The sequence below is a fragment of the Malurus melanocephalus genome, unplaced genomic scaffold (assembly GCF_030028575.1).
Source record: "Malurus melanocephalus ecotype Western Australia unplaced genomic scaffold, MMel_1.1 scaffold_407, whole genome shotgun sequence".
Lineage (NCBI taxonomy): Eukaryota > Metazoa > Chordata > Aves > Passeriformes > Maluridae > Malurus > Malurus melanocephalus.
This window is the reverse complement of record NW_026623639.1, coordinates 561,818-576,476: the sequence shown is the minus strand read 5'-3', so window position 1 is coordinate 576,476 and position 14,659 is coordinate 561,818. Positions and strand designations below refer to the sequence as shown.

General features: G+C 45.3%; 1 protein-coding gene across 1 annotated transcript in view; it reads left to right on the top strand.

Annotated features, from left to right (window-relative positions):
* The first annotated feature begins 3,271 nt into the window (after positions 1-3,271).
* Positions 3,272-14,659, top strand: part of PTPN1 (protein tyrosine phosphatase non-receptor type 1) — a 28,225-nt gene continuing 16,837 nt past the window's right edge. The window contains exon 1 of the mRNA XM_057379463.1: positions 3,272-3,444. Within this exon, the coding sequence (XP_057235446.1) occupies positions 3,382-3,444 (63 nt within the window). The 5' untranslated portion in view covers positions 3,272-3,381. The remainder of the gene's footprint in view (positions 3,445-14,659) is intronic.

Genomic DNA, 14,659 nt, shown 5'->3' with positions numbered 1-14,659 from the left:
TCCCATCCCATCCCATCCCATCCCATCCCATCCCATCCCATCCCATCCCCTTGATCCCATCCCATCCCATCCCTTCCCCAAAATCTAAAGGACAAGCCTGACAACTGACAGAGCAGTAAGTCCTGAGGAGTCACAGATCCTGCCACTCCACAGAGTGTATTTGTAGTTTGTGTATTTGCAATTTTCTCCATCRAGTTGCTTTGAATGGTGGAGGATGAAGAGAGGATATGAAATGCAGGAGTGAGTTTTGGACAAGCACCTGCCTTTTTGATGAAGTCAAAATGAATAACACAGTCCAACCCTTTCCCCTGGATTCTGATTGTCATTTCAAGTGCCAGGTTCTAAKGGACCATTTGAAAACCAAAACCTCTGGATCAGACTATACAGGGAAGAAAAAGCAATGTGCCTCATGTTGCACAGGTTGGAATTATTTTGGGAAGGGACTGCCTTCCTCTGTGCAAAGTGTGAGAAGGGTTGTGTCCTGAGACCAAAGAACATTTTCATTTACCTAATCCTCCATTATTATAAGACTCTAAGTCACCAGTAATACTTTTAATCTCTTCTGGGTTATTTTTTCCTGCAATGCTTTGCAGATTTTGCAACTTTCAGTATTTTGTAAGGTAGATCATAAATTTCAGGGAGGCTGTTAGGAAATGCTTTGCTGCTCTGCATTTGTGTGGAGGCACAATTTGAGGACTAAATATCTATTAAAGGGTTGAACACATTTGCAGGGCACAGATGTCTGATTCAAGTGGCTCTTTTTAGCCCATATTCTTGACTGGAACATATTTAAGACCTTAAACTCTACCAGGACAAGCATCCAAAAGCGTGGAGCCAGTTGAGTCCAATTCAGCACTGGGTAAACAGRTATTTCCCCCTCTGGCTTCAGCTGAAGTTTTAAATCCAGAGATTAATTTATCCTTTTCCCATTGCAAGCCAGGACTGGAAAAGTCATGAAAACACACCTTCTTGTAACAATTCCAATCCCAGGCATTCCTATTACTTTTCCTACTCTATTCCAATCATCACTAAATTGTATTGTAAGTTTTGGGAGTTTTTAATTTGTAGTASTTCCTACTAAGCAGGGAACAGTTCAGAAGTCTCTGAAGAAAATCTTACAAAACAAGCCAAACTTTGTCAGAGCAAAATTTCTGTGCAGATGCAGACTGAAATAGTCTGCCAGTGGGAAAGTACATCGTCACAGCGAGGAATGGAAAGAAAGAGTGTAAAAACTGGTTGGATCGCACGAGCAGCTCTGTCCCGCCCCGGCCCCGAGGAGCCGCAATCCCGGCTCGGTGTCAGCGCTGCTTCCACAGCGATGGAGCAGTGACACCCAGCGGCTCCGGACAGCCCCGCGGCACATCCCGCTCCGCCGGGAACGGGGCTCGGCCCGGGGCCTTCGCCGGAGCTCCGCGGGACACAGCACGGGACAGAGCATGGGCAACGGGAGAGAGAACGGGACAGAGCACGGGCACAGGGACAGAGCACGGGATAGAGCATGGGCAACGGGAGAGAGAACGGGCACCGGAACAGAGCACGGGACAAGGCATGGGCCCGGGAGAGAGCACGGGCACCGGGAGAGCTCAGGGGCTCCGGGAGAGAGCAGGGGCTCCGGGACAGAGAACGGGAACCGGGAGAGAGAACGGGCACAGGGACAGAGCAGCGGCACCGGGACAGAGAAAGGGCACCGGGAGAGAGCACGGGCACAGGGACAGAGCACGGGCACAGGGACTGAGAACGGGAACCGGGAGAGAGCATGGGCTCCGGGAGAGCTCAGGGGCACCAGGAGAGCACACGGGCACCGGGAGAGCTCAATTTGCTGCACTTTGCCAAAATGAGAGTCACAATGTGTGTCTCTACTGCTTCTTTTMTACATGCATATACAGGTAAAACCTAACATTTATAACATAGTCTACACACTCAAAAATGTCCAGTTATTTAGTAAAATCATTTGAACCAGACGGACATATTTAAAATTACTTGTCACACATATTGCCACTGTGATGAACAGAGATTTATGAAAAAATGTACGATATACTGATTTTCTAGGTTACTCTATGAAATCTTCAGCTGAATATCATTTTGTTTGGGATATATAACTTGGGATGACTATGGTAGGAATAACTGGATTTCAAATCCAGGAATAAGGATGTGGGCTCTCTGAGATGTGTAGGCTACAACTCCATTTGGAAGCGAATGGCCTTATGAAAAAGGCGGGGTAGGTTGCCAGGTTTACCTCCTGGGGTAGGACTGCAGCATGTGAATAGTAATGGCCATTTCTGAGTATGAATCTGAGCACTGAGGAGAGATGATCAGATACCATCCAGAGTTTGTGGCACAGATCAAAGGGTTTGGGCAACTGACACGAGAACATTTCATTCTGCAGACCATGCAAGAGCAAAAGCTCTCTCTCCATCTTCCGTCAGCACAAGAGAGAATGTCTTGCCTATCTAAGCGAGCGCATGGTCTCAATCCATCCAAACACTCTGCGCTACCAGATCAGGCCCTGGCAGCACTCCACCGGTTTCCTCGCAGCCCTTCCTCTGTAACCAAATAGCCGCAGGAGAATGCAAAGACTCCTGACCCTCCTGCCGCGGATGRAGAGCTCCAGCACCCGCCCCGAGCCCTTCCCCGCGCTCAGCCGCCAGCAGAGGCCAGCCCGGGGGCAGAATGGCTCCGCTCGGCCGTGTCCTCGCTGCCGCCCCCATCCTGCGGCCCCTCCGCCGGGCCAGACCCACCGTACCCGGGGCTTGGGCCGGGCAGCGGGGGCTGCAGGAGCGGCGAGCGCCGAGCCCGGCCCGCGGGGGAGCGGCAGCGGCTGTGGGGACAGAGCGGTGCGGGCTGAGGGCACTGTCCCCGGAGCGGTGCGGGCTGAGGGCACTGCCCCCGGAGCGGTGCGGGCTGAGGGCACTCTCCCCGGAGCGGTGCGGGCTGAGGGCACTATCCCCGGAGCGGCCCGGGATGAGGGCACTGTCCCCGGAGCGGCTCGGGCTGAGGACATTCTCCACGAAGCGGTGCGGGCTGAGGGCACTCTCCCCGGAGCGGTGCGGGCTGAGGGCACTATCCCCGGAGCGGCCCGGGATGAGGGCACTGTCCCCGGAGCGGCTCGGGCTGAGGACATTCTCCACGAAGCGGTCCGGGCTGAGGGCACTGCCCCCGGAGCGGTGCGGGCTGAGGGCACTCTCCACGGCCCGGCCCCCGCAGCCCCCCGGCTCTCTGGGCGGGCATTCCCCCTCTCCCGCCGCCCCGGACGTCGCGTCGGCGGGGCGGGTGCGCAGTTCCGGCGGCAGCGGGAGGGCGGGGGCCGGGCAGAGCCGCCGCGGCCTCGGCAGCAGCTGCAGCCGGAGCTGCCGGAGCGGCGCGGGGGGCCAGGCCCCCGTCATGGAGATCGAGAAGGAGTTCCAGCGGCTCGACCAAGCCGCCAGCTGGGCCGCCATCTACCAGGTGAGGGGCAGCGCCCGGCCGGTGTGCCCCGGCTGTGCCCCGGCTCTGCCCCGGCTCTGCCCCGGCTGTGCCCGGCGCCTCCCGCTCCCCGCGATGCTGCCGGTGCTGCCCCGGCCCCGAGGGCTGGTCCTGCCCTGCCCTGCCCTGCCCTGCCCTGCCCTGCCCTGCCCTGCCCTGCCCTGCCCGGGCACCGCTGCCCGCCGCCCCCGCGCCCTCGGTGCCGGTGCTCGTTCCCCGCTCGGCCGCCGCCGCAGAGGGGTACGGGAACCCCCGGCCGTGCGGGCACCCCGCGGGCAGAGCTGAGCCGAGCCTAGCGGAGCAGAGCTGGACAGAGCTGAGCAGAGCCGAGCCGAGCTGAGCTGAGCTGAGCTGAGCCGAGCCGAGCTGAGCTGAGCCGAGCTGAGCAGAGCCGAGCAGAGCGGGGGCCGCGGGCCCGGTTTTGGGGCAGCCCCTCTCGGCGCTGGAGCTCCGCTCTCACATTCACATCCTCGGTTCGCCCCGCGGGGACATCAGCCCTCGGTGCTGTYAGAGCTGCCCCTCCCGGGCCGCGGGGCGCTGAATCCCCCGGATTTGTCTTTGGGTTTGAGCCGAAAAGCAGTGATGGGGGCATCAAATGCGTTTAGCTTTTCAGTCACCTTAATGATAGAACAGAGCCTGAAACAGCGTGTTAGTAATACTTGTGCAGCTAGCACAAGTGTCGTTTACTGCGTTTAATTTTTTTGGTGATATTTAAAACTGTGTGACAAACGTGAATGCTTGCGACAGTATTTGCCTACTGGATCCAGCTTGGCATAAAAGCCACAGAAATGAGTGCATTTATCTTTAGAAGYTCTTCACACCCTTATCTAAAAGGAAATTTACGAGAAGCTGAAATACATGAATGACTGGGTGGATGTGTTCAGTCAGTTACAGCATTGCTGTAACATCCATTTGAACGTTTAGGCTGGTGTATTTCATGAATGAATGAGCTGAAATTCATGTTTGCAACAGACGTTGAGCTTTGGTTCCTTTCAGTGTCCATTTCCTGGAAGTAGGCTGCTGAGAAAAGCAGTGAAGTTGTATAAAAGTGAAATCAATGGACTCCAGTTTCAGAACCACAGCAGGCAAGTTTTAACAGTAATAGCTTTCAGGGTGAGCATCTTCAGTTGTCGAGCATCTAGAGAATAAGAATGAAATGTTGTGCATGCTTTTCAGAAGGTCCGTTTTCTACATTTCCATCCCTGCAGAGTGTCAGTGTTTGCTGGCTGTATCAGTTGAAAGTCATGTGGAAATATGACGTTACGTTTTTGCTGAACTGTTCTGGATGCTTTGGYATGTTGCAGTTTTAGTGCTCAGGAAATGATTTTGAGTAATAGAGCTTTGTAATGGAAGGGGTACATTTCTGCAGGTACAATTTAATTACAGAAGTGAAATATCTAAGGCGAATGAGGGAATGGCCCATTTTCAATGAGGGATTGGCATTCAGTGATATTTTTGTCCTACTTTYTTTGAATGATATGACTCAGTAGCCTGCTCAAACTGTAGCACAGCGTGAGCTTTGATTGAGCACTAAAATTCAATTAAAAAAAAAAAGGACTAAAGTGATTCTTTGATTTGYATCCAACTGTTGACAAGCACAGGGGGTGGATTTTTACTTTCTTTTCTTTCCCTAAGATTGATTAGTAAATGTGCATCTATGACATGAAATTCAGTTTCTCAACTGTATCCTGCTTTTAAATAAGCTGTTGAAAATGGCAACTTGGCAGGTCAYGTACATCTGGAAGAACAAAGTACTTCTCTATAATCTGTGCTTTTGGTGTCTGAGCTGTGACGTTAACAAAGCASTTTTCCTACAATGCCAGTTTTGCTTGGAGAATGCAGTAAGTAGAATAATRAATGTTACCGGTGCAGAAAAATGTCTTCCCCCAAGATAATTGTACCACATGTTATAGTAGCTAAGTGTTACGATTGTAACTGCTGAAATCCAGAAATGTTCACCAGTATTGCAGGTGAAGCATATGTTGCTTGCTAGCTGTCACCTCCTCGTGTTCCTTGTCTGTGTTATCTGGAGATACAGCAGTGTGCAGCATCTCCAGGAGGAATTAGCAATAAACAGGGTGGTGTGACCACAGGGAGATTTGTCTGGCTGCCACATGACTTAAAAGGGTTAAAATTGTCCATGCTTCTTTTATTTGGATGACCGGAAGCTGTGTTCAGCTATGATAGTACAGTTGTGAAAGGACAGAATTTAGATTACCTTCTCTTTTCAGCACAATTAATCACAGGATGGGGACACAGACTCAAAATTAAGATCTTGTGTAGGTGATTTTGTCACAGCCATGTCTTGGGCACTGCACAGGTAGTGGAACCATTCTCTGTACAGCTGCTCAGAACAGCATGAACAGTGATGAAGCTCTTCATGTTATGTTGGTTTTGTTTTTTGTTTTTTTTTTAATGCTTGTTTGGTCGTTCATACCTGTTTCTATCCTTTACTTTCCCCTAGATTTACTTGCTACAAGAACTATGAGCCATGAGCTCCTGTGGAGATTGTTCAGGGACCCAAGTGATAAAAAAGAAGTGCTCAGGTTCTGGCTGTTGCTTGTATTTTAGAGAAACATAAGCGTGAGAAAGGAAATTCAATTTAAAGTCCTCTTCCATAAAACAGTAAGTTAAAGGGTTGTGAGCTTTACCATGTGCTAGCTGTGGTAAAGGTACAACAGAAAACAAATGCTTGGGGGTAAGTGAATGATATGTAGCCTGCATAAATATCATTAGAAGTATCTACTGGAATGGAAAGCATTCACTCTGGAGATGTCACAACAAAAAAACCATACCCCAAAGCTAAGGAAAGCACAGCTTAGGCTTTTAGAGCAGGGAAGAAAAATAGCTATTTGTCCAGAAWATCAAAGCAACACTAGATTGTCATTTGCTCACAGTGAGTGCAATATCAGATTTTCATAGTAATTTTACATGCAGAAGTCTTCCAAAACTTTAGGAGATATTTTAGTTTCTAACTTCTTTCATGGGGTGATAGAGCGAGATATTATCTTGAAAACACAACCCTCAAAYACAGGTAGAGTTGCTTCTTGTGTTTATATAAACTAGATATGTTGGCCAATGATATTAACTTTGATGTGCTTATCAGGAACAGTAAAAATACCTCTGAATTATTTACTGATGTGCTGTTCAAGTGGGGATCCCATTTGCATGGATGAAGGTAGAGCATATATTTGGGGACAGCTCATGCAGAGTTTTGCATGTGAAGGTAGCAAAATGAAACTAAAATATGCACTCTTTTATTCTTCTGATAGTTAGGGGAAAATATAATAAGAAAGAACTGGATATAATTTAGATTTTCAAGCAGGTTTGGAAGAGAGTATCCTGAAAACAGAACTAACTGTGCTTTGGAAAGCTGAACTGTAGTTGGAGTTGGGATTGAGGCCTGTAAGAGACCGGTAACTGTTCTCAGTTTCTTTTTGAATTTTGGAGGGTCTTTTAAACAAATATTAATGTAAATGTTAGTTTTTCYAAACCTCTCTAAGCTAGACTAAAATACTACCAATTATGGAAATTAATAAACTTCACTCAGATTATGGGGGAAGATTGAAAGGTATCATGACATTTTGGATGTCCCTCTGTCAGGAGGAAAAAGGCATGGGAAGTTTTTTAGGTATTCACTGTTTCTGGAAAAAGATTTGTAGAATATGTGGATGGATTTTGATGTTGAAAGTAAACTGAAATGGTTGACCCTGCAGACTGGTAGCAGTGTGGTTGTRTTTTGTATTTAAAGTCAGTGAACAGGAAGCTCTACAAGTGTTTTTGGTTTATAAGCTGCAGCAAGTGTGCAGGCTGCAATCTGAAAGCATGTGGGTTAGTCCTTTGCCCTGGTGCTGAGCAGCAGATAGATTGTGGCATGAGCATGACTTATTATAAATGCATCTTTCTGCTTYATTCTGCCAGTTGGAGCTGCAGGTCTCTGCATGCAGTGCCTTGCCACTGCTTAATCCGTGCTCTGTTGATTCATTGGAGGCTTTGCGTGATTGGCTCTGSTTATGGAAAGCTGGTTTAGAGCTCAGAGTTGCAGGGAGTCTCTCTGTTCCTTCAATAAGCCAAAGATATTCTATGTTTGTGGTGCTGTACAGTCACTGAGTCTTGCTACACGAGTGCAGGGTGAGTGATGGAAAAGCAAAGTGTCTGTGGCTCATGAAGTCAGGATCCTCCCTGGAAGGCAGAGCTGCTGTTCAGCTGTGGGTGATGGTACCTTTTGTGCTTTTGGGGCTGGTTCAGGGCATTCTGCTCAGCTCACAAAGTCAGGATCCTGCCTGGAAAGCAGAGCTGCTGTTCAGCTGGGGGTGATGGTACCTTTTGTGCTTTTGGGGTTGGCTCAGGGCACTCTGCTTGTCTCACAAAGTCAGGATCCTGCCTGGAAAGCAGAACTGCTGTTCAGCTCTGGGTGATGGTACCTTTTGTGCTGTTGGGGCTGGCTCACGGCGCTGCTGCATTGGTTGGGTTTTACTGSTGCCTTTCTCAGATCAGCACCACTTGTGTCTAGATTTGAGATTGGGAAAGTCCCAGTKTATAAAGCTACTGAGCCACTTACTCTTGCTTGTTCTACAGAATTTAAATTCTAAATGCTTGAACCCAGAGCTTCTGTGATAGCCTTGCTGGAGCTAGAACATAAAGAAATGGAGCCTGTTATGGTTATCATTTGCTAAAAATTTAGAAATTATACAATGTGCACACAGTACTCACCTGCTTCTGAGCATATTTGGAAGGGGTTTATCTTGTTGATGTGTTCTTCCAYGTATTACTTATGTCTCCTCTCTGTGCTGGAGATGCAGATGTATAGAAGGAAACTAAAGGAGAAAGCAGTGTTGGCCAYATTCCAAATGATGGTAAATTCAAATAGAAATAGCCCTTGTAAGCAGAGAATAAAATGTGGTAGTGGTAGACCAAATATTTTTTCAAACTAAAATAGCTTTCTAAATATGCTGGGTAGGTTTGAAATAACAGTTCAGCCTATAGTTAACTAAACATTTAAATTAAATCTTTTCCTGTAATACTTGCTTTGCAAATGGACTTTCTCCAAGGTTTCTCTTTAGCTGAGACTTTGTAAGCTGTGGCTTATGCTGAAATATCATTGCAACTTTCTTGTAAACATGMGAATTATCAGGTTTTAGATCAGTGTCACTAGCATAACTTAAATGCCTGTTTGAATTGTGAATTTAGCCTCATTAAATACCTGAGGACATTCAGTGATTCCTCACTGAGTGATTGCTTCTCTGCAGTGTTCATRAGGAACACAGACTTGATCTGATCTCTGAGCTGGGATGTTTGCAGTGCTGCCCATTGAGGTTTGCTGGGCTTTTTTTAGTCATTGGTCAACTTGTTTCATGCTGATTTGCAAAAGAGGTTTTTTTTTTTTTTCTTTCTGGTGCCAGGAGACATGCCCTTGCTGGTTTGACTGGGAGAGGCACTTTGATAGAGCATCCAAATGCCTTTGTGTGTTCACTTTGTAGATCATGTAGTACAAATTCCAGTTCATTTTCTACCAAACCCTGTGAATTTAGATGTGCTTTTTCTCTCACCCACGCAGAATACAGCTAAGATTCAACAGCTTGCCTGTCACAGTATACCAAGAAAAACTGGTAAAAGTGATTCTTGGAAATGCATGTGATTCTGCTAATGGTGATAGCTGATCTGCTTTCAAATTGGGTTGAGTTTTCTGCAGTTAAGAAAGTCTGTTCATGGAACAGCAGTGAACAATTTTTGTCCTTGTTGGGAAGGAAAGTGAGCTGGCATAATATGAAACTTTTAGAAATATTTTTAATTCTGTTTTTTCTTATTTTTAGTTCTGTAGGTTTACTTTCCATATGCTGTCATCATGGCCAATACTTTGTCCTAGAATATGGACTGATAAATGTTTCAGTWWAWGWCTGAGGTTTGCATTTGTAAGTAGTRGAGTAACAAATTGGTAAAGGGCAACTGCTCCAAAGCAGTATAAATCCAGTATACTTCAGAGATCTGCGGTTTAACTGTTAGAATCTGTATATTTTTCAACTTAAAACATTTATCATCRGCACCARRTGAGATGTGAGTCCTCCCAARCTGTGTGTGTATGCTGTATGTTTTYCTCCAGTGATTTGTGTCACTGGAGGAGGATACTCCCTTCCTACCTCCTATCTGTCCTTGCTGGTGTGATAAGTTACATTATCCTTTTAGGCAGAATTCTTTTGGTGCCATTGGTGCTGAAAATGTATCTTATGTAGTTGCTGGTTTGTTAATCTCTGGAATGAAAAAATATTTGGACAGTTCCACCTCCTAGTTAGGCATATCTTTCATGGAGGAATAAACAAACCCTTTCTGCTGAATCCAACWTTAGTCCCATATGTGATCTACCTAAATAAGATACTGGTACCTGTGTTAAAAGCCTGTTTCCATTGTTAGGAACTAAAACTTGATTCCTATTTTGTGTATAGAATATTTGATTTCCTGCTGTTAGGATCCAGGCCTTTAGGGAGTTCCACAGTTGTCTCAGCTTTTGGTTGTTGTGGATGCTTTGTGGTTTAAGGGGTCAAAAGTTACCTTCAGACTGAGGGTGAAGAGATCAGTGGTGAAGATTTACCTGTTTCACTTGCTGTGAAGAGATCATTTAATCAGATTTGTGTTGTTTGGTGCTGTCTTTTTCTTTTCCTTAGAAGCTTAAAACWGTTTCGACATCAGTAGAAATAGAAAATAAAGCAACAATACAGCAGGTTTTGTATTCTGCCAGTCCATGCAATTACAGAAAGACCTCTGTGGAGTACAGGGGTGAGTGTGGAGCTGGCCAGACCTCGCTGCAGACAGAGGAAACCCTCCCCTGTGGGCTGAAAGCCCTCTGTACTTCATGTACTGAAATAATTGCTTGTTAAAAATGCTACTACATAGTACTATTCTGAACCTAAAGTAGCTATTATATTTGTGATCTGTCAGGTGCTTTTTCTTGTATCTGAAGTTCACAGAATTTTATGCTGCTTCTGTCAAGTACTTGATTCGTCTAGTACTTGATGCTGAGAGCCATCCTACAAAAGACACTCTGTTTCTCAGATTCTTTATATTTATATGGAACAAGTGTTCTGCACATAAAGAGGAATGTTCTCATAACCTTCTTCCCTGGTGCACGTTCCAATGAGCATTGCTTGTTTATACCATTCCTGATCCCACAGTAACAGGTTACAGTAGAATAAACAGCGTGACCTTTTAATGTGATGGCAGGAAGTAAAATGTGAAATCTATTTTAAAAATGCATCTTTGACTAAGGARGAGTATACTTCCTTTTTCTGACAGGAAAAATAACCCATGCTAGTTCAGAAGACTCAATTCCATTTTACTCTGTGGGGACTGTTTTTTCCACTGTCTTCTGTCCAGTCATTGCAGCTGCTTGAAGTACAACTAAATCTCTGCCATCCCTGTGTGGAATTGTATATCCTTTCTTAAGATTTGCACTGCCATCAATGACTAAAGAGGGGGCTACAGGAAAAAATACAGCTCTGACATGAGCAAGAGGTTTCAGTAAGAGGAACTTCTTTTGGAAAGAAGGAAAGGGTGGGTCATTGGAGCAAGAACTGGAAAAATACTACATAGCTTATTAAACAGCTAAAATGCAAATACATGTGACAAGATTTCCAAATACATGCAGAAGTGGAAGAGAAATGGGRTGTTTTACCCAATAAAGGGGAGTGGGGTGGGCAGCTCCCCAGCTCTAGAAAATGTTTTTATCTATTTCCTTAGGAATTTAAATTGGAAATAAACGCTGTCACTTCTTTCTTAAACTTCTGTTAATGGAGATTTTCACAGTGAATCTAGGTTGTCACCAAGAACTTCTTGGTCTCTGTGAGATGTTATGAACAAGAACTGCATTTCAGCCTGTACTTTGTTTCCATTCCCAGTATTGAAACTTTCTCAGAATTGGCCWCAAGTATTTCATGACCAGGGCAGGTCAGGGCTGTTTTCAGGGGGACCCCCAGCTTCTGGTGCTTCTCTGCATCCATCAGACTCATCTGGTGCTCAGAAGAGGAGAAAGATTGGAACAGGAGGTTGAAAATATGGGAAATCTTTACAGCTGCAAAGTTCCCTGATTTATTAGGCCACATGAGAGCATTAGTGGGAAAGTCCAGTCTTTTTAGAGCCTGTCAGGAAGCAGACAGAGCAGAAAGRTTTCATGGAAACTACTGACTTATGTCTTATTTGTGATTGATTTCATGTTTATCATTTGTGTAAAGCTGACCATCAGGAGCCTCCCCTGGGAGCCAAGGCTTTGCTTGGTCACCCACACAACCCAGTGTACAGATAATTCTCAGTGTCCAGATATTTCTCTGTGAGTGACTGGCTGACAGCAGCAAATTCCTTGTTTGCTGCTCTGCCTGCTCAGTGCTCTACCACMTGAAATTTGGGGTGGTAAAACTGTTATGTGGTTATTACCTTTGAAGTGTAGCTAAAGAAGTTAATACTGCTCCCCATTAGGAGCAAGCACTCCAAYATTTATTGCTCTCATGTAATAACATCTGCATCTTTTGGGTTTTCTTTACCAAAGTCTTCGCTAACAACGTGTTCTGCGTATAAAACTCTCTCTACAGGCAAAATTGTGTCTTGAAATACTTACAGGAGAATAATACAACCTAAAAATGCTTTGCCCTCAGCAGTGTTGATGTAAGAGGCAGCACCTGTGTGTGATTGATAGTTGATAACCTCYATTTGTGGATCAGTGCTCAAAAGCCTTTGGTGTAGCAGTCTTTTGGGAGGATGGGGAATGGAAAGGGATGTGATAGGTGTGAAGGGTTTATTTAAAGATATTTACTGCATTTTTTAGCATTCTTTTTCTGTAAGTGTTCCAGATCTGTGCCACGACTGCAAATGAGGATTTGAGGTAGACATCRAGTGATAAAGCATGGTTAGTCACAGCTGATAACTGCCTTCAGCTGGCAGGAAGTGGAACATGATGAGCAAGAGTCTGCTGGAGCCTGGGGTGTGGTGGGTCCAGTGCAGCAAGGTCTGGGCTGGCAAGGAGTGCTGGAAGTAAAAGAGTCATGTGTTTGCACAGAGGATACTGCCACTGTGAGAGGTACAAGTTGTTAGGGTAGCTTGGCTTTGCTAAATCAGTTGGTGTTCTCAGAATTAATTATTTGAAACTAGCAGGATGAGTGGATGTATGAAGTGGCAAAAGTGTTTATCTCATCAGATCCACGCAGCTGACTCCCACTCTGCAGTCTGGTTCATTAGCATGGGGAGCATTCAGCAGTCCTTTGAAGGCCTGGCTTGTCAAGTTTTGCAGTCTTTTTCATGTGCTGGAGTGCAGAGTGCTAATSTGTGCTGCAGTGGGATGTCTGTGAGCATTTACCTTGATTATGTGATGTCCCTGTTAACACTGACATTTGTTTTTATAAATGCTCAGTTGCTTTCAGATGAGAAGATGTCCTGTACTGGTGGATGGGAAAGCTCTCTGTCCCTGTGGTGACAGTTAAAACATCCTCTATTAACACAGGATTGGTTCTGTCAGTGTGTTGAAGCATTGCTTTGCAACCTGGAGAACTAAAAATAATGAGTATATTTTAGCATGTGAGATTGGCTGGTTTGAGGTTATGGGAGGGGTTGTCTTTCCACCAGTTCCCAGGCTTGTTGACCATAGGTAGATTTTCTACACAGTTACAATTCTGCTGTAAGTATTTAAGGGTTAAGTTTCTCTTTCCAAAAAGCACATTGGCTTTTTCTCTCTCTGAGGTGAGAAGTAGTTGTGTAAACATTTTGCTCTTACGTGTAGCTTCTCCTGTTAAACTTTGGTGCAGAGCAGAGGTGTATGGCCATCCTGTCCCAGAGCTGTGAAAGATGGACAGTGTGTCCTGTCCCCATCCCTGCCAATGTGCACCCTGCCATGGCACACCAGTCACACAGCTGGGAACACGTGTGGGGTGGGCAAATGGCAGCTCAGTTTGACTTATCCAGAGCTGTATTTGGGCTGGGAGCTGAGCAGCTCAGGTTCAGAATGCTGCAAGGTTTAATATTAACCTAACTGAGTTAGATTGCTTTCCTAAACACAAATTAGACAGTCATGTGAAAAACCAGGAGTATCCTAATTCTGCTTTATCTAACATCTGTTTTCAGCAGTACTGTTTGTTCTCAGCAGGTTTTTGTGTGCATTGCAGTAGCTTGGCAACCTGTAGGTTGCACCATTCAGTGAATTCAGTATGCTTTTAATCATCACTACAATTTTCCTTTCCAAATTTGAATATTCTAAATACAGTGAAGTGGGCATCTGTTATTATACCGCCATGTTAAACAGATCCCAAGTGCAACGAGCTGTTCATGCAAATTTGTAATCCAGCAAGTTTCTTCAATTTCAGTCCAAGTCTTTCTTAAGGAACGATACTTTAAACTTCTCTCTGGCAATGGTAGKTAAGTAGTTCCAGCTCCTTCAAGTTCCCAAAGAGGGATTTGGGCAGTGTGCTGAAAAGCAAAGCTGCTGAAAGCCCAACTGTTTGCTGGTTCTGCTGGAGGAGCAAAGCTCGAGTTTGACCTTTCCCTGCATGCAGAGGCATGAACCTGCATTGTGCAATCCTGTTAATTGTACATTCTCTTTAAACTCTTGGAATCTTGTTAGGTTAGAAATGATAAAAAGCTTTTAGTAATAGTGTAATGAGCGTGCTTTGGCAGAATGAATCCAGTTCCATTGCCTGTCTGCTTACTGATGGCCAACAGGATGAAACATTCTTTTGCCATAGATTAGAACTTGCTGGAATTCAGTTTTGCACCCTTAATTGTARGGAACAAACAGAATGCAGGAGGGAGACCCATTTACGTTATGAAGCTGGTACCTGTGTGACGTGTGGTTCATCATTTTGAATGCATGGGGTTTCTTGATACTAAATAAATTCAGTTTACCCCCCTTACACGTCCTACTTAAAAACTGCATCTCAAGAAAACCAGTAAAGCAGTGCACAGTCTTCAAGGAAATGAAGTTTGCCACTGAATAAGATGTAGATGATGATTTTTTTAAATAGGTAAAGCAGAGTTCACAATTTCCTATTTAACAATTCCACCATTTTCTTTCTTGTTGTGTTTTAGTACTTCCTCTACATCCAACTTTAGAACTTGGAGAATTTTGGTGGAGTTAGTAGAAAGTTGGAAATATGGCTGTTGCTTGTCCCATGGTATTCTAAATGGAAAAATAACACTGCCGTGGTCTGAGCATGTGCCCCATTGA